Source organism: Microtus ochrogaster, chromosome 8, assembly GCF_000317375.1.
Source record: "Microtus ochrogaster isolate Prairie Vole_2 chromosome 8, MicOch1.0, whole genome shotgun sequence".
Taxonomy (NCBI): domain Eukaryota; kingdom Metazoa; phylum Chordata; class Mammalia; order Rodentia; family Cricetidae; genus Microtus; species Microtus ochrogaster.
Genome location: NC_022015.1, coordinates 48,713,315 through 48,733,269, shown reverse-complemented (window position 1 = coordinate 48,733,269; position 19,955 = coordinate 48,713,315). Strand labels below are relative to the sequence as shown.

General features: G+C 42.2%; 1 protein-coding gene across 1 annotated transcript in view; it reads right to left on the bottom strand.

Annotated features, from left to right (window-relative positions):
• The window catches only part of Trpm6 (transient receptor potential cation channel subfamily M member 6), a 114,006-nt gene that overhangs the window by 72,932 nt on the left and 21,119 nt on the right, over positions 1-19,955 (bottom strand). Inside the window, exons 12-19 of the mRNA XM_005352237.2 lie at positions 16,188-16,322; positions 15,203-15,256; positions 13,997-14,137; positions 11,662-11,796; positions 9,875-10,152; positions 8,237-8,465; positions 4,230-4,382; positions 144-290 (exon numbers count right to left, since the gene is read on the bottom strand). Of these exons, the coding sequence (XP_005352294.1) occupies positions 144-290; positions 4,230-4,382; positions 8,237-8,465; positions 9,875-10,152; positions 11,662-11,796; positions 13,997-14,137; positions 15,203-15,256; positions 16,188-16,322 (1,272 nt within the window). The remainder of the gene's footprint in view (positions 1-143; positions 291-4,229; positions 4,383-8,236; positions 8,466-9,874; positions 10,153-11,661; positions 11,797-13,996; positions 14,138-15,202; positions 15,257-16,187; positions 16,323-19,955) is intronic.

Genomic DNA, 19,955 nt, shown 5'->3' with positions numbered 1-19,955 from the left:
CCTACTTTCCTATCCCCCATTTCTTTTGTTTGTTTTTTAATGAAATTCTTACATTTTTATCTCAGGTTAACAAATGAGACACACCGTTAGTAACACCATGGTAAGCCACTAATTGTCATTAACATTACTGTAATGAGACGAACCGTGTAAAACCAAAACTTCACAAAGGGGGCGCTGTAGAACTCGTAGACTCTCCTTGTCCAGGGGAGGCTCTGGGGCCCATTTCTGATGTCGAAGTGCACATTTTCATCCAGTTTCTCATCAGGGCCTCTTTCCAAATCATAGTTTTTCTGAAAAATAAGCAATAATGCTATAGACCAGAGGGTGTAACAAAGTGGTAAAACTCATGTGTTATTTGTGTAAGGTCCTGGGTTCAATTCCCAGATCTTCTGCCACCACTAAGAATAATAAACAGCAATAATTATATCCCCTCTCACCCTCAAGCTTTTGAAGACATGGTCGTACTAAATATCCCTAGCTGTCCTGGAACTCACAGAGATCTCCATGCCTTTGCATCTCCAGTGTCAGGGTTAAAGGCATGCACCACCACAGTCTGCCATCTTTACTTCCTGCTGAGACAGCTAATCTCAGCTACCAACCTGACATATCTGAGAGAAGAAACCCTCAAGTGAAGAATTGGCCTGTGGGAATATCTGTAGGACACTTTCTTGACTGCTAATCTACATAAGGAGGCCCAGCCCACGGTGGGCAGTGTCATCTCTGAGCTAACCATTAATTCTTAGTCAGGTTTGCTGCCTCTATTTCTCTCTTGCCCATGCCTCCTGTTCAACTATTTATTTAAAATCCCTCTTTTCCTTTCCGCATCTTTTGTGACGGATCCTGGCTGGCATCCTTGTCCCTTCTGGTCTTGATGGCCATGCTGGTCTATGTTCTCCTTGATTCTAGTCTGTCTTCTTGTTAGATGATCCTGTGCAGTCAAGGCAGTGACTTTCCTGTAGCAGCTTGTCTCACTACTCTGCTCATTGACCTTCACTGTTTCCCTGCTGAGTGAAACAGAATGATGCTCTCTTACGGAAGCACGCAAGAATCTCACCATCAGCCGTGCCTACAAACACCCCCTGCTTGTCCAGCACTCTCCACAGCCACCAGTCCAGCCAAACTGCCCACTTGCCATGCTTACCCTCTGCCTCAGCACTTCCTGCCACTGGGACCTAGCCATGGTTTCATGAAGATGTTGTCCATCCCTAATCCTCCCCCACTGGCCCTACTAAAAATAGTCATTCCTCTTCCATCCAGAGTTTTCCATTCCAGTATCTTTATATAGCTTATTCCTGGGCTAGTTTAGGCCACAGAGGCCATACTTAAAGAGATTAGCAATCAAGAAACTTAAATTTCTTTTAACAAAATTATTTTGCCTGTGGAAACTTCCAAAAAGAATTCTGACTTAGCATGGAAGTGTGCCCTTGTAGTTCTAGTTATTCATGAAGCTGAGATGGGGGGGGTATATCACTTAAGTCCAGAAACTCCATTCTAGGAAATATAGCAAGACAGGGCAAAATGCACACAAAAGGGAGAGAGAGATAGTGAGTTGTGAGGGGAGTTTTACTAAAACCTCACAGAGCAAATGCAGTATCTGATAATCTATCGCCAGCTCCCTTGGGAACAAGAAGGCCTTCCCTGCTTGTAAACTTACTACCACAAGACACATTAAACCACATCTGTTTTGATTGCTGCCTCCATCTTTCTCCCACAATACACAATGTAAACCATGTTCCCCTGTTAATCAATTACTTTTACATATTATTCATTATGAATTCATATATAGCCTACCAAATCTGCCAGGTAAAAATTAATCAAAATTGTGAGAGAGAGCAAATGATGTGGGAAGTCCTTTAGTATATGTTGCTTTTATTGGCTAATGAATAAAGAAGCTGCTTGGAACTATGACAGGGCAGAAAAGAGCTAGGCAGGAAAACTAAACTGAATGCTGGGAGAAAGAAGGCAGAGTGAGCGAGACGCCATGCAGTCCCTGGAGAAGAAAGATGTGAGCCACCCACAGGGACTCTTACTGGTAAACCATGAGCCTCATGGTAAAATATAAAATAATAGAAATGGGTTAATTTAAGATGTAAAAGCTAGCTAGGAATATGCTAGAGTCATTGGCCATTGCAATTACTATAGATTCTGTGTGATTATTTTAGGTCTAGGAGGCTGGGAAATGAACAAGCAGCCTCCACCAGCAAGCAAAAATTGCTAGACAAGTGTAGTTAGTAATTTTTGCTTAAGATGAACACAAAGAGTAAAAACAAAACCCACTTTTTATGATCACAAACCAGTCATGATAGAATGCACTTCAAAAGTCCTTTCACTGAGTGTCTCAAATTGAAGAATGCTAAGGTTTCATCGATATTTTTCTGATACTAAGCTCATCATGGTGGAGACCTTATCTGCTTTAACTTAAATGTTCACTGAATTAATCAATTGATATGGCCACATCTAAACCACCTATGGCGACAACTGCTATAGCAGGACACTTGTCAGGGGATCTCAAGAACTTACTACACACACACACACACACACACACACACACACACATGCTTATGTATATAGTATATATTTAAATTTTAAGAGCACATATTTATCTGCAATTCTGTGAAGGAACTGTGTTCCCTTTGAGAACAGTTTCACTAGAAATACACCAGTTCTCCAAAACCTTTCAAGTGTGATGACTCCATCATTCTACCAAATCCGTGAGAGCCAAAAGTGGGATTGCCATACTACTGACAAACTATCACCTATGCCCTGTGAGAGCTGTGTGTACATTCTAAGTAGGTGGTGCTTATACAACTCTCTGCCTTGTTCAGCCTCAACTAGCAAACTAAACTTGGAGTGCACAATCAAACAGGCATACACCCAAGTAGAGCACCTCTGCACCAGACCTGTGTGACATCTCCAGGGGTGGGGACATCAGTGAACTTCTTCCCTTTGCTAGGTTTGAACCTGGGACCAACAAAAATGTAACCATGTGACTAGCCCAGGCTTTTAAGAGATTCCTTGTGTGTTCTACAGACAGTAGAAGGTACTTGGCTTCCTGTATTCAAGATGGAACTAGGAAGGAAGGGAAGGAGAAAGGGGGATATACACACACCTAAAAAAGAGCAATAATTAAAGTCCTTAATGGCAGGGAAGAGGCATATCTCCAGGGTATCAGAATGCAGATGCTCAACCAGGCACCAACAACTGTTAGCCAAAAAACACTGATCAGAGTTAACCTTCATATTTAGTACTTGGAGAATAAATAATATTTAAATAAATACGTCATTATATGCCGAAGCACATCAGACAAGATATTAAAGGCACTTCATTCAGTGTATGTGTTTACCTTACACTGAAGATATTTATCGCACCTTGGGGCAAAGGGCAGCTTTATGAGTCATGGTCAGAGTGGGAGCAGAGAGAGCAATCCCAGCATCCTGGACCCCGGGCTGTGACAGTCAGCTGCTGGAAAAGGGACTGTCCACATCCAGAACCCAAGCGAAACTACTCACAGCCACTAGATGAGAAGGATGAGACATGAGAGGATCAACAAAAATCTTGTCCCATTTGTTTGGGAGGTACACGCGTGTTACAGCGTGTGTGTGGAGGTCAGAGGGCAACCTCTCGGAGTCAGTCCTTGCCTTCCTCTGTGTGAGGTCAGGGCTTGAACTCAGGATGCCAGGCTTGGCAGCAAGTACCCTTACCCACTCTCTCAGGCCCATCAACACAGATTCTAAATGTCTCTTTACAGATGAGAACCATAGTGTGTGGCGGTGTTGATGGAGCCCTTAAGTGGTAAGCCGATCCGTTCTGCCCCTCTCAGAGCAATGCTGAGACAGCTGTTGGACACAATGACTTTGTCTTTGGAGCAGAAATGGGATACTTTGCTTACATGCTCTACCTAACTCGTATATAACGAGATGGGGATTACACGGGGAGAATTAAATGCCTGATTGATGAATCAGTCCTGGGCTTTTAGAGTAATGCGTAGCCTCAGGGTAATATGTAACTTCACTGGATGGAAACACTGGCCAGAAACTCAAAGCCATTCTGGGAAATGTAGCTACACACAGAGAGGTGTGTACCAGGGCTGGGGTTAATAAATACCCTGTTAACAGTAACAAGGCGAACGTTCTGTTGAACAGATGCCTGTTACAGATAAGCTCCATGCTTGTGCACCTTTGTGCACAGTTACACCATGGAAACCCAATTTACTATGGAAGTGTACTCACCGCACAAGCATTTTCTTTGGTGGTACTGAGATCCTGGTCGCTGTTATTCCACGTAAACTGGAAATCCTGGGATTGTGGGACATGTGACATCTCAGCTTTGCTTTTAAATTCCAATGTCAAAATCATGGGTGGTAAAAGGATACTGATGATGATCTGCAAAGGAAACGAGATGAAGGGTGAGCAGAGGACACAGGACACGTGCACTGTCTGAGCAACAGATGTAAGAATGCGTGTGTATAGATATTCCGTCCACTCCCGGCTCAGTTTCTATCCCGAGTCTACATATAGTTATAGAGTCTACATCTATTTCAGGTCTACAGATGTGTCCCTCAGCTCTGTGCAAAGGTGGACAGAGAGGAGTTGGTGCACAGATGATTGCAAAGGCAATAAATAAATAAATAAGACTCACCAAGTAACAAGGTCCAGCTCTATGCGGACAGATAATATAGAAAAACCTAATGGTGGAATTCAATGTTAACATTAAAGAGGAAAATGTAAGGGCTGGAAAGATGTCTCCATGGTCCAAAGCCCTGGTTGCTCTTGCACAGGACCTCAGTTCAGTTCCCAGCACCTACATGTCAGTTCATAACAGTTGATAACAGAACTCCAGTTCCAGAAGATCTGATGCCTTTCTTCTGGCCTCTGTTGGCACCAAGCACGCATGTGGTACACATACATGTGTGAATGCAAACTCTCACACATATAAGTAAAAATAAATGAATCTATTTTTAAAAAAAACATGTAAAACATTAAATATAATTTTTAGAAAGAGTAAAATTAAAAATTGTAAATATGTATATATATATACTTAAAAGATTTTTAAAATTTTTTATGTGTATGGGTGTTTGCCTCCATATGTATCTATGCACAATTTGGTGAACAGCACATGCAATGCCCGCAGAGGCCAAAAGAAAGTGTCAGACCCCTTGGAACCGGAGCTATAGACTGCATATGTGCAGCCATGTCAGTGCTGAAAATCAAATTTGTGTCTTCTAGAAGGGGCAGCTAGTGCTCTTAACCACTGTACAATCTCTCCAGGCCCAACTTAAAAGTTTAAAAATACAGCTGGGCGTTGGTGCTATATGCCTTTCTTCCCAGCACTCCAGAGGCAGAGACAGGCAGATCTCTGTGAGGTTCAGGCCAGTCTGGTCTACAGAATAAATTCCAGGACAGGTTCCAAAGCTATACAGAGAAACTCTGTCTTGAAAAAAAAAGTTTAAAAGTACATATATCACGCTTGTTTCCGCGGGATACCTGTGCCTAAGCAGGAAGGTAGAAATTGACTTTCCCTGTAGTCAGACTGATGAATATCTTAAATATCACCATAGAACCTTTATCCAGCAATTGATGGAAACAGAGGCAGAGACCCACATTGGAGCACTGGACCAATGTCCAGTTGAAGAGTGGGAGGAATGAGAATGTGAACAAAGAGGTCAAGGCCATGATGGGTTCACCCACTGAAACAGTCTACCTGAGCTAATGGGAGCTCACCAACACCAGCTGGACTGGGAAGGAACAAGCATAGGGCCAAACTAGTCCCCCTGAATGTAGCTAACAATTACATGGCTGGGGCAGACAGGGGCCACTGGCAGTGGCACCAGGATTTATCCCTACTGCCTGTACTGACTTTTTGGGAACATGTTCTCTTTGGATGTATACCTTGATCAGCCTAGATATAGTAGGCTAGATATTGACCTTCCACAAGGCAATGTGCCTTACCTTCTCTGAGGATTGGATGGGGTGGGATGGGAGGGTGTGTGGAGGAAATGGGAGGAGGGGAAGGAGTGGGAACTTGAATTGGTATATATAATGAAAAAAAATTATTTTCTTTTTTTAAAACATTAAATATATATATAAAGTATTATTTTGTGGTGACTCCAATAGAAATAGAAATTACCATGTAAACAAACATATTAGCTTTTATATCATAGACTTTTAGAATATAGAAGATCCACTTCCCATCGTGTATAAACTGTCATCTGCCAGGAAGACCTAGGGAACAGCTCAAGCATTCTTCACTGGGCCACCACATTTTGCACATTAACAGTCTTTTGAAAGGAATTTTTGTGTTCAATTTTTACAGCCTTTCAAGATAAACAGTTTAAAATACTGACTACATTTTGTGAAATCTAACTTGGTGGATGTTCTGTCTTTCTTTCAACTAGCATTATATCTCAGTATCCAGGAGTTCCCTGACCAAAAGTTAAATTCACCTGCCAGCCTGCCTTACTGGTTTAGTAGGTGAAGCCAAAGGCTTGCCAACCTTGCTTTCTTCCCCATGCCAAAATGACCTTCTGAGCTGTTGTAAGCTGTGGTCTGTGAAGATTCTCTAGGCTTTAGTTCTAACACAATGGTCATTTCTGTCCCAAATATGTTGCTCCTCTGAGTGTAAAAACTCCATAGCCAGGTGCACAATGAAAGCATCGTGTTAATTCTACTTCCAGGAAGACCTCCGATCCCACTGCCCTGGAGAAACAGCATTCCACCGCCCAGAACTGCAGACAACCTACTCCCAAGAAGAGATTGGAGCCTGACGTACTACATGATTTAAATCAGTATTCCATAGCTCTCCATGGTGCTCCTGCAATCTTGTTACTTGGGAGTATGGATTACAAAACTGTTTGCAAATGTGCTTCAGAAGCTCACAGGTCGGCGTGGATAACTGGACTGTTGGTGCCTGAGAATAACGGTTGGTGGAGCTTGAGACTTCATACAGCCAGCAGCCTTAGCCTAGTAACCAATGCATGCATGTTTGGCGGGAAACATTGAAACTTGCCTTGCTTGAACCAATCTCTGTTTCTCTGCCTCTGTCCCTGTCTCTCTGTCTCTGTCTCTTTGTCTCTGTCTTTCTGTCTCTCTCTCTCACACACACACACACACGCCCCTCTCACATTATGAAGTATTTAAAAGACAAAACTCCACTAAGTTCCCAGGGTCCGCATTTCTGGAAGTTAATGTGTGTGCTACCTCAGGCTCCTAGCTGCAGCCTTCTTATGACCAGGAATTTACAAGCTGCTGCTTCCAGAGAGCTGGGTAAGTGGAGGCAGACCCATCCCATCTCTGTTTCGTCACTTTCACCTCTGAAGTCAAAGTGGATCAAAAAGAGCTTTGGGAAATGATGGCTTTTTCTCTGGTATTTTATTTCTCTAATCGCATTGGCAGAAATTAAAACACACACAGCCTCTCCTATCTTATGCAATAATTATTTTTTTGAGATTTCTGTAGTTTTTCTACTAAAAAATGTTTATATTTTTATCAAAGCCATTCTTTTTAAGATATACTATGTATTTGATAATTGTGAGAAGAACACAATTAAAATGCCAAATACAGTCTTGTGTAGCTCTTAACATTGAGCTACAACCCCTTCTATTGACTTCATCAATACATGCACTTTGAGGTTAACAAAATGGAAAGCTTTAGGCTTAGGCTCCACAGTAAACGTAAATCTTGGGCATTGAATTTAGGTGCCCTTGATTTTAGATACCTGGAGAGGCTAATTTAGATGTGGCGAATGGCGTGAGCCCTTGCTAGAGGAGAGCCTTATTAAACAACCACGGAGTCCCTGAAGCAACACACTGGAGGAGGAATGCAGTAAAAAAAAAAATGCTAATTCTATCTAGTTTCTTATCTATTCATATTTATTAATTTTGTGGCACTGGGGACCAAACCCAGGGCTTGTGGATGCTGTTCAAGCATTCTATACGTGAGCTATGCACCCAACCCCTGTGGAATGCTCAGACACTGTCATTTGGCACAGAGAAGTGTCGCTTTTCTTTGCTTGGGACTCTGATCGCCTTCACAGGAGAATGGCTCTGTGGTGGCAGGGCAGGACAATCATCAAGTTTTGAAAAGTCCCTGTGGGAAAGTCGTTTAGAGATCCCTAAGGGATGAGATGATCCGTGCACCTGCAGGGAGGTGTTGTTTGCCCGAGGACCAACCCATGCGGAACTGAGGAGCACTGACCTTCTCACTCCAGTGATGATATGGCGTACAGGAAAAGAACGTACCTTCAGCCAGGAATTTTTCCTCATTTTCAGACGTCCCATCCACATGTCTGTCAGCAGCATTTGGGTGCATGAATGGGACACAAAGGGGCGTAGTCCCCCAGACACTGCCAGCTTCAAGCAGGTGAAATTGCTCCAGTTCTTGAGTTCGTAGGTCAACAGTTTCATGGCCATTGGCTCGTTCTGCTTGAAGGCCTTCTCTAACACATCCAGGGCAAGCTGGCCAAACTGCCTGAAGACACAGTGGTGAACAGAGAACACAAAAGGCCGGTCAGAGCCCCAGAAATGTCTTCAAAGATGGACCACGCCACACAGAACACACCAGTTAATTGGGCTGTGTGATCAAAACAAAATAAGGCTATGTAAAAAAAAAAAAAAACAGCCAATTCATCTCAGCTGTCAGAAGTTACCACAGCTGCTCACAGAAGCAGATCTGTCTCTGGTACGGAAGGTAGACAGTGTGTCCTATTTTCCTGGTAGCCCAAAGTAGAATTTAATGTTTGTGTCGGAAGCCATTCCATGCTGTGTATGTCCTATATTCATCCTGGAGTGGGTGAATCTACATGATATGACTTCAGAGAGAATTTCTGACTGGAAACACTGTGTCCAAGAAACATTGTGGCACCATATTTCTATTTCTATTACTATTATTTTTATAAAATCCTTAAGTACTTAAGAATCTAGACCCAGAAACTCTCAGGAAATTCCAGGAGGCTTTCTTTTCCAGAAATTCTCTAGGTCTGTCAATCAAGCTATAGATTAACTTCCATCATTCCCTGAGCTTCCCTCCACCCAAGGACTTCAGTAATCCAATTAAAGGAAGCAATTCTCCTCTTTCTCATTCCCACCAATTGCCTTCTGATTGTTTACTACAATGCGTGTATTCGTTTCCCCAGCCTGAAGGACACCTAAGGTAAGCAGCCAAGTTAACAACATCGAAGACTTTGGAGCTCCAAAGGGCTTTCTACATGATTTGTTTCAAAAATCATTAACTCTCCTTAAGGAACTAAAGGCTAAAATCGAGTCGTCTGACCTACACAATGTGAAAAGAGTTGCCCCTGGGACTCAGTGCTCCTCACTGGAAGGTTACCTCTCTCCTTCATTGCACAGAGTTCCTGCAAATCTTCAGGAACCCTTTACTACAAGAGTGCAAGAAGTGTAGAGTGTGATAGTCAGCATTGGCTGCTGGGTGAGCAGGATCAAGGAATACCTAGAAATCAGTATCACACTGTATCTGCGATCGTGTTTTCAGGGAGTCTTTGTGGGCTACACGAAGATCCCTTTTCTAGTTGGATGGCCACCACCCGGTCCTCCAGGAACCCACAAAGGTTCAGTACAGGAAGTAAATTGGACTCTGCCCCTGAGAGGTGAGACACCTGTCATGCGCCCTAGACATCAGCAGTCCAGGTTCTGCAGTCTGAAGATTCCACAGTTATAACAGCAACAGCCTCCCCCGGTTTGAAGGCCTTAAACTGAGGATCCTACCATAGATTCCCTGGTTCTGTTCCTTGGGGGATGCTTGACTAAAGTATACAATTCTAAGCAAATCTATTTATTCTATGGCAAAGTGAAGGAGAAAGCAGTGTTTACACTTTCTATAAAGTGTTGCTGCTTGGTGTGCAGTGAAGAGGGAAGACCTACTCTGAGTAATTTTCCAGCTCCTCCGAGGTATCATCCACCATGTTGCTCTCCTTTGCTTCCCGGGCCATGGCTCTATAGAGAATGCTAGCAATGACTGCCTTGACTGTGGTCTCCTCTCCGTGCTGCCAGAAGAACATGGCCATCTTCTGCCTCTTCATGAGCACAGCCCACACCAGCAGCTCATTGTATGGGTAGACAAAGCCAGCTGGCTCGGGCTCCTCCGACAGGCTGTGAATGTCCTTTGACTTCTTTGATTTATGAGAGTCTCCAGGCTTGTCCTATAGCAAAGGAGAACAAAGTTTTGAATATTCCAGTGCATATTAGTTTGCTAAATATAACACAGCAAGTATCCTAGGGATACTTTTTAAAATTGTTTTTATTGAGCTATACATGTTTCTCCATTCCCCTCATTTCCTCCCGGGGATACTTTTTAGGATAATTACTACCTATGCTAGATTCTGGCACTGAAGAAAAAAAGCCAAACAAACAAAAAGCCCAGATATCCACCGTAGTGGAACTGTTAGTACAAATTCTCCAGTAAAACTGACGTTGTGCCGGCTGTATAAGGCATGCAAAAGCAATCAGCTGGGGCTGTAGCTCTGTGGTAGAGTGGCCAACTGATATGCACAAAACCCTGAGTTCAATTCTTAGAACTATTTTTTTTAAAGCATGTTTTATTGAGCTACAACACAGGACTTAAAAGGCCATGAGGAGTAAGCTTAAAAACAGTCCCAACTCATTGGTGAGTCCTTGTCTCAAGAGCATGTGGAATATCGCTAAGATAAACCAGCAAGCACAATTTGCACTTTAATTTATTTGGGTAAGTAAGACTTTTATTTTAAATATTCTCTACTTTTACCTTAATGACTTGATTTGTCATTGTTCCTTTGAAGAGCATCACTAGTGTTGCCTGCATACTTTCAAAAGGGTTTCTTTGCTTTATTTTATTCTGGTAACAATGAGCATTATCCCCCTGGCAAACTGACCCTGTGCTCAACTAGCATGCCACTCAAACTCCCTGTGTCCCTTTGTATGGCTTCCTGTCTCTGATTCAGTGTCCAGTATAATAGTTGGCACCTTAAAAAAAGTGGAACCATTTCTCTGTCACTCTTTTATCTACCTCTACCTGCTCACCTCCCCAGTCCAAACAAGTGCTCATCAAAATGCTTGGAGACTAATAAAGGTTTTAAAATAAGCACTTGTAATTTGAAGCATCATAGCAAACACTATTATGTATATGATTAGTATATGATTTCCACAGAAATACTTAGGCAAAAGCTTTCTGCCCCAGAGAAGGGCTAAAGACCACACAGTCATGACCTTTGCTATATTGCAAAATTAGAATCCAACTAACTTCAAGAAAGACTTGGTTAGGGAAAAGAAGATACAAAAGGACCATTTCCCCAAAACTGAGAGTTATAAAGGGGATGGTCCTCATATCCAACCAGGCTTGAGCAAGAAAGTTAAGTTCATAGTGTGAGGCTAATAACTATGAATGTTTAATACCATGGCATACACAGCCTGCCTGAGTCACCAACTGTACAAGGCAGAAGTGGGAACAAGGAAGAGAGCCTGAGGGGCAAGCTCAGACAATCACTGGGTTGTCAGCACTCCGTGTTGTTGAAGGACATCTGTGACCACGGTGACACTTGTGAATTACACCGTCTGTTTATGGTACAGGGCGGTGATTCTTCATTAGCCCCTCCCTTTCTCCAGTGTCAAAGGAAGGGGCCATCTCAGTCTGCAACAGCAACTTTATGTTCAACTCTACAAACAAAGCAGTGTACCTTGGATTTGTAGGGCTGGGCAGTCCTAAAAAACTGGGAATGCGAGGTGCTTTCCGAAGAGTCACTTCTGCTTCCCAAGGAATGTCTCTGGTGGAGAGAATGCTGGGAAAGGCTCTGAGACAAGCTGCTCACACTCTGCTATATGTTGTTATTTTGTTTTTTAAAGAAAACCAAAAAGGAGAGATCAAAAAAAAAAAGATTATAGTAGTGAAAACATGATCTTTCCAGACAATGATGACGCTAGATAGGTTTCCTCTCAAACACCCAACACTTTTGTCTGGTCCAGGATTAGTAACTAACGTGTCTGGAGATTCCTCACTCAGTAGCCTCCCCGTCTCTGTCTGTTGAGCATTAACTACTATTTCCCGACCTGTTAGAGAGCACACTCCTTTGTCTCCTATTCTGCCCCTGAGTTCCTTTCCTATGCGGAAATTCCTTTAAAATCAATTAGCCGCGGAACAAGCTCAAAGCAGGCAATCAAACTTTACAGTTTTGGTAAGAGAAAGTTTCCATTCACAGAGAGCTCTAAGGCGAAGGTGAAGTTAGAAAGTTCTGGAAGGTTTCCACTGCATGGGCAACAAATGAAGTGTCAGCTAGGAGGAGCAGGAGTCTGCACCGTGAGAGCCTAGGGTACAAACCCCAGGTTTTGGAAAGCTCTACTCTCCTTCAGTTTGTGTGCTATGGGTAAAACATCAACACAGGAAGAATGACGTCAAGACTTTCCGGTGCCAATGCCCATGTTAGTCTCATCATTATTGTAACAGAATTAATAATATCAACATGGTGACAATCACAAGGAATAACAATTAAGTCACTAAAAGTTTGCTTTGTAATGAGAACATGGAGGGTTTTGGGTATTCTCACAAGTTTGCGAATAGGACATTAGTATGCCCATTTAAAAATGGGAGAGTGGAAACAGACAAATCACGGTTTGTTTCTTTGGGTTTTGTTTGTTTATTTGTTTGTTTTTCAAGACAGGGTTTCTCTGTGTGAGCACCCTAGGTGCCCTGGAACTAGCTCTTGTAGACCAGGCTGACCTCGAACTCACAGAGATCCACCTGCCTCTGCCTCGCCAGGGCTGGGATTAAAGGCTTGCGTCACCATCGCCTGGCTTGAACAGATTACGTTTTGTAAACCAAGTAAAGAGACAAATAGGATTTGATGTCAAGCCACTCTGACTCCACACTCCATCCGTGTCAGCACTGTGGTCCGACTGCGGTCTGCTCTGAAACACCGTCACCTACACTCAGGACAAAGCCACTGGTGAAATGGATGGGTCATATGAACGGCCTGTTTCCAGAACGAGCAGGAATGGAGCCTCCTACCAAAGAGCAAACCAGCTTCCCCAAGGCCACACGCAGTCCTGTCCTCACTGCCACTCAGTACTGCCGCTCCTTTCACAGGCAGGAGCTGATCCTGAGTGTCTTTAGGCCTCAGAAACCTCATTAGAGGTTACTTCCTAGGTGAGATGTGGTTTCCCATATTTTGCATGGTCTTGTGGGGTTTGTTTAGTTCATTTCCTAAACTTAAGATGGGATAGCACTTCTCACAATTCTTTATAAAGGTCCCAAGCAGCTGCATAGCCTGCTTTCTTTATGGAACCTCCTCCCAAGCCACATTCCAATCTCATACCTGCCCACCCACGACAAGGTCTCTGTGTCGCTGCAGAACCCCACCCTGAGTTCTGAGCACCACCCTTCTCTGTTTTCATTTTTCTCTCTACATCAGTGTCCAGTGCTCCTTGTCTGGTGTTTGTATCTCTAAAAAGAACTAGGCTCCTCTGACTACTGATCTGTGATGGCAACTCTCTCTTTATCATCTTGGTCTTCCAAAACTATGACAGAAAATACACTCTCATCTGCAAAACCTTTCCCTTTTGTAAGTTCACACTCTTTTTTTATCCTCCAACATAATCCTTACACGCTTAGCCCAATACGCAGTCTCCGGACTATAGAGGCCATTGTTAGTCTATAGAAACAAATCTATCAAGAGTTTGACCTTTGATCTCTTTGTTTTCAAAAGGAAGAAAAGAAATCGCAGGTGCTCTCAAACCAGATTCATCACACACGGCTTCCATGTCAATACAGCACAGCATCCCGCTTCGTATTGTGGGTAATTTCACCCATCAATCTGTTTCTTCTAAAAGGTTTCTTTGTGTTCATCTCATGCCAGCTCACAAACCCTTTTGCAGAGCACTGTACAGACAGTAGGCGACATGTGCCCTCAGATGGGAGGACCATCACAGAAGCCACTTGGGACTCCTTCAGCCATTTTCCTAAAACCACACTTCGCAATTCCCCCTTCCACACACTGGGGTACTTTTCAATGATTTTACCTTGTTTTTTCTGTAGAGGTTGTTGTAGAGAATGCGAAAGTTTTTCCTGGTGTAGCTGCTTCGGTAGGCTCCACCAATGAGGTACTCTATTACCAGCCCAATGTCAATGAGTGTTATTCTGTAGCTCGAGAGAAGGGTGTGCTACAACGAAGAACGAGGATTTACAAGGGTTTTTTTTTTCTCCTCTATCCCTTTTTCCAGGCTTTCAGAAGGCAACACATTTAACTTATCAGTTCCTTCTCTTCAGCATACTGTGACAGAGTTTCAGAAAAGAATTCGGGCCAGTCCTTTTGCTATAGCTCGAGTCAGTGTCACTTAAATTTATATCAGCACAGACAATTTTGCTTACTGTAAGTTTGCCAAGTAAATATCCCTCTTTCATCTGACTCTCCAAGTAAGTCAACAGAAGCAGAAAGTCCACACACTATCCAACGAGATACCAAGCTCAAAAAATGAGAGAGCTCTTAAAATGTCCAGCGGGTAGCTTTTTGCCACAGCAAATGAAGGACCTTTAAATTTTCAAGTTGCATGTTACTCAGCATTCAATGAGAACACTGAGAAAAACACGAGCAAGGATGTTGGACCATTCTGACTCCCTGCAACAGGGCTCAGACACACAGAGGTACTGTCCGCATCCCTAAGATGACACTGGTGCTCAAAACAAGGATAACAGAGAATATCAGAAATCACACACTAGACATTCCCAAAAAGCCTTGCAGCTACTGTTCTCATTGGCTGTGTGATAGATATAATCTATTGGGGTCCTGGCCCATTGCTTATGTTTCTTCATTTATTTTGGTTGACTTTTGAGACAGGGTCTAATATGTAGCCCAGGCTGCCCTTAAAACCTGGATCCTCATGCCTCAAGCTCCTGAGTGTTAGAATTACAAGCGCGAACCCCCAGATCTGGCCTGTTTGTTTTGTTTTTGTTTATTTGTGATGACAACTGGACTCAAAGTTTTACGTAAAGCATTGTGTCACTGAACCGCTTCTTCGGATACATGTTTCTCATTACTATTGTCACTTAGTTGATGGAATGAACTAAAAACAGAAATCGTGAGAAACCCTAAAAGAGTAAAATTTGGTGATTAAAGAGTAAGTTAGTTTTCAACAAAATCCAAACCCACATTTTATAAATTTTCATTCAACTATCTCAAATCTAAGGTATTAGGCAAAGAGTATTTTTGACTTTCATACTTAAGTTACCTGTTTGACATCTTGGACAAGATGACGCAAAAACATATTAGTTGGTCCTTGTTTCTGTGATTGAAAAAGAAGAAAAAGAAGAACTCCATTAGACTGTCATATGCTGGAGGAGCCTTGTTTCAAAACTGTATAGGTAGTTCAAATTATATGGGCAACCCAGAACACTGAAACCTTCCTCAACATCTTTGGTAATGAAACTTAAGCTACTTCATCCTAAAGAGGGAGTTTCCCAAAAGAAGTCATGTTTATTCAAAGTATGTATAGGGAGAGAGATAGTAAGGGCATTCGTTTTATGTGGTAAGAAGTTAAATCTTGAACATTTATGACCATTCTTTACTGTATACAAACTCTATCAGATAACAACATCTCTCGGTACACAAGTACATTCTATCAATTGGTACCTTGTCAAACCCTCACGATGTTCAGTTTCCTGAGGGATTCGAGGGAACATTCACAGTAACAGAAAATGAAGAGCAGTGGCCAACAGTGTGAAGATGTGCATGCTGAAAAGAAGCTGAAAGTTGTGCAAATTCTAGAAAGAGATCACTGCTAGGTACCTGGAACAATGAAGAAGGGAGGGAGGTACTGACAGAAGCAGGAGAGACAATACAGGAACATGCCTGGCACGAGCGATGGACATTTTCCCAACAGATAAGCAGGTTTCAAGGGTCAAACTTGGTCATCAGCCTTGGACGCAAGTGCCTTTACCCAGTAAGCCACCTCACTGACCCATGAGCAGCATATTAATAGTGACTTTAGGTCAAGATTCTCCAAATAATTGAACAAAAAACAATTTGTTCTTATTCACACTGTAGTCTCTGTCTTGTGATAAAATGATTCCATGGTAAGGGTGTGACTTAAGTTGGGAAGTAAGTCTGCATTCTGAAAACTATGTTGGGACATGAGCACTCAAGGAGACAGACAAGCGCTAAGATACCTAGTACACAAATCTTGAACAAGATGGCACGAAGTGTTCCATACTCACTGTATTATAAAGATCTTCCAGTCGGGGGATGGTGAGGAAACGGTGGAGGTTCACTCCATTCTCTATCAAGAGTTTCACAAAATCCACCCGATCCATCACTAAGGCATCTAACATTGCTTGTTCTAGAACGCCGGGCTTCAGGAGGTACAAATAAAGAAGAGGTTTGAAGACATTTGACACAGAGAAATAAGAATCACAGATAACACTACATAAATGCCATCATTATAAAATACAATCTTCCTAAGAAAGCAGGGACCAAATGAAGACATAGACAAGAATGATTCACGTTCTTGTGTGAGAAAACTAAACCCTGTACCAACCTCAAAGCTCCCACAAACCGATGGTGAGTCTTAAATGTAATTCTAATGAAATTCCAAGAGTTTTTAGGTTCATTTTTAATTTGAAAGTGGAGGAAAATGTTTACTCATTCATTTGGCTGATAGATTTTTTTTAATTTTTGATTTTAATTTTCTTTTTGCTACCATAATTTTTCCATTTAAACCTTATCTATATTAGGGGTAAAAGTGGCATATTGAATGTATTCATCTAATTTTCCCACCAAAAGTTTACCAAAACTACTTTAGAGGAACTTAACCAAATCAATTCATAAGTATGAAGGGGTAAGGGAGGATGGGGACAGCAGTGTGGAATGTGGAACGCCGTTGGTCACGTGGTAGTTGGCTCAACAGTCCACCCACAGCCAAACAACTGAACTGAGAAGTACCAAGGATCCCTCAGATCGATGCCATGGAACCGTGACACCACAGTGAAGTCAATGTATACGTGCTGAGTTTAATGTTAAGACTTGCAAGTTATTGTCCCCACTTGACCCTTCACAAAGAGCAGTAATGTGTATACCTCCCAGCTTGGATAGATACTTCATTACTGGAATTATCACCAACCATGAGAAGACACAAATGTGCTGAAGAAATCTCCCCAGCAGATGGCATTAGATAACCCTTTGCTAAAGTTCAAACTTACCGTGTACAAATATCTCCCTGTCTGTCCTCCATCCTTGAGTAAAAAAATTCAACACAAATGTTTCTAAAAGCTAGGTGAAACCAAATAATTCAGGAGGAATGCTTCCAAAGGGCTGTTGTTAATAATTTTATTATTAATAAGTATTTAATAATCATTGTTAATAATTTATAAAGTATTAATAAATTGGTGGATTGTTAATTATTGATATTATAAATAATTACCTCATAGTTATTTATAAGATCTATTCCAGTTGACACTGAACACAGGGGAAAGGCAGTCCACTCAGCAAACAAATGTGCTCATGGGACTTGGTAGACTAACCCTATGCTACCAGTAAAGTACGCCTGCACTGAGGCTGAGAAGTCAAGAAAACTTACCAAACACAAACATAAGAAAAGCAAGAGAAAAAAATTATCAGCAGCTCAGTAAGTATTCAGGAAACAGGAATCCAAAAACACGAGCAGAGAAAGCATAGGGGATAGCATGGAACTGTGAATAAAGTTTGAAAGTGCATGCAAAACAGATCTGTAGAGTTGTGCTGTTTGGAAGAGTGTCATATGTCTGAATGCTCTAGCTGATAGAACTGTTTGGGAAGGATTAGGAGGTGTGGCCTTGTCAGAGGAGGTGTGTCACTGCAGCCAGGCTTTGGGGCTTCAAAAGACTTGCACCATTCCCAGTGTGCCCCCCTGCCTTGTGTTTGTGGTTCTGACATAAGAGCTTTCAGCTGTTCCTGCCACCAGGCCTTTACTCCACCATCATAAACTCTGACCCTCTGAAACCATAAGCCCAATTAAATGTTTTCTTTTATAAGTTGCCTTGGTCATGATGTTTTATCACAGCAAAAGGAAAGTAATTAAGACAAGACCTAATACACACTGTTGTGAAAGCTCAGAACCTTGGAGAAAGAAAATATCTTAAAACTTCCAGGAAAGAGAAAAAAATTGGTCATGACCTAAAGATGAAATTGTGTTCATTTGTCAACATCAATGCTACGCATTCAAAATCCTACAGGGAAAAAAAATGTAGTTTTAGGGCAAGCAAAATAGCTCATCAGGCAAAAGTATTTGCCCTGAAAGCCCGGCAACCTGGATCCTTCGAACCTACATTCAGTTGTAAGGAGAGAACTGAACCCACAAAGCCATCCTCTAGTCTTCGATTGCAAGCCACGGCATGTGTGCCTCCCATACCCCAACAACAACAAAATAATAATAATAGTAACAAAAACTTAAAAATATTTATAGTCATGACTTAAAATACAGGCATATATTAGGCCTTCTGAAGATTTATCTCACATGTTCTTTCTTAGAAAGTTACTAATCCATGCCATCATTACGGAAGAGAAAAGCTAGAAAAGGAGACTTGAGGCACAGGAAACATAGCAGGGAGGCAAGAAGTTCGCTTGCTGTTGAGGAAGAATCCATAATGACAACCAAGCTCCAAAACCAAAAAGAACCTCAGGCTCTGCAGAGTAAGCCTCAAAAGACAGAAAGGTCAAGATGTTTCTAATTTTTAATGAACTGGAAGATATCCTTGTGATGCAATTTATAAATCTAGAAAGTTACAAGTATCAGAATACTCAAAAGTGTCAAATGTAGAAGGCTCATTGAAACAGAAAATTATCATTTTCGTAGCTTTGTAACCTTACTGGATGTTTTTAAACCCATGTGCAAGTGTTAGCTTGAATGAAACGCAACTGAGGTACAGTCATGAAATTCTTAGTACAATATAAATGGTGATTATTACCATTGTAATGTTGAATAGTGAATACATTTTTCTGCTTTTCCCTGATTTCTATCATCGATAGCAGAGAATAGGAACATGAGGCATGGTAACAGTAGAAATGAGGCCAACCAAAGGAGAGCAGCTGCTCACTTCAGCAAAAGGCTGCCAGCTTTGATTCTTTTATGGGAATGGTCCAAGATTTGGTGATTGTCCATTAGTCATGGGCAGAGTTTCAAACACACTTCTTATGCACAAGCATTCTTGTCTTCTACTAGGTGGATTAAAAAGTGTGCAGCTCCACTCAGGGGCTGCTGAGTAAAGGGTCATGTCCTCATCTTGCGCAAACTTCTTGGCCTCGTTTACAGGGATGAAGGACTTTCAGTGCTTGAGTTGAAGGGAAGGCATGCGTAAGAAACTCAGACCCACTCCAGCTGGCCGTGGTCAAGTTAAGCCTTCACAGTCTTCAAACAAAACATTTTTCAAATGATCACCATGTCGATGCAGAGCCAAGTCTGAATCAAGACTGAGCAGCAAAGGGGCTGGGGATGTGAAGGCACAGAAACCAAGTCCTGTCTCCCACTTCAGTCATCTCTCCGGGAAGTGTATGTCCCCAAGCAGAGCCAGGGTTTCTAGCTAATATGTCTGCAGAGTACCCCGGACAATGTGATCATAGCCCTCACACCAGAGGCGTGACTGGAGTAGAGGGGATTCCCTCTGATGGGATGCTAGCCTCTGAGGGGATCCTCAAGTCTTTCCGAAGACAACTTGGGGAATAAGTGTTTTTCATGGCAATAACTGTTCCCTTCATCTTGGCTTGCCATTCACAGTTTTTATCTTGGTTTAGTCACAAGGAGCTCCTGTAGCCATCTTAGCCTGGTGATCTAATCTGGCCCTTCACAATTCAGCGTGTGAGGAAGAACTACACAGAGGCAGAAGGAGACACACGTTGTGTTTTCACTGGGTTAAGAGGCTAAGGTCGCAGAATGTATTTGTTTTGAGTCTTCTTGTGGTAGTCCTCACGTTTCACTATAAATACTACATTTTAATGTAAAAGTAAGACACTAA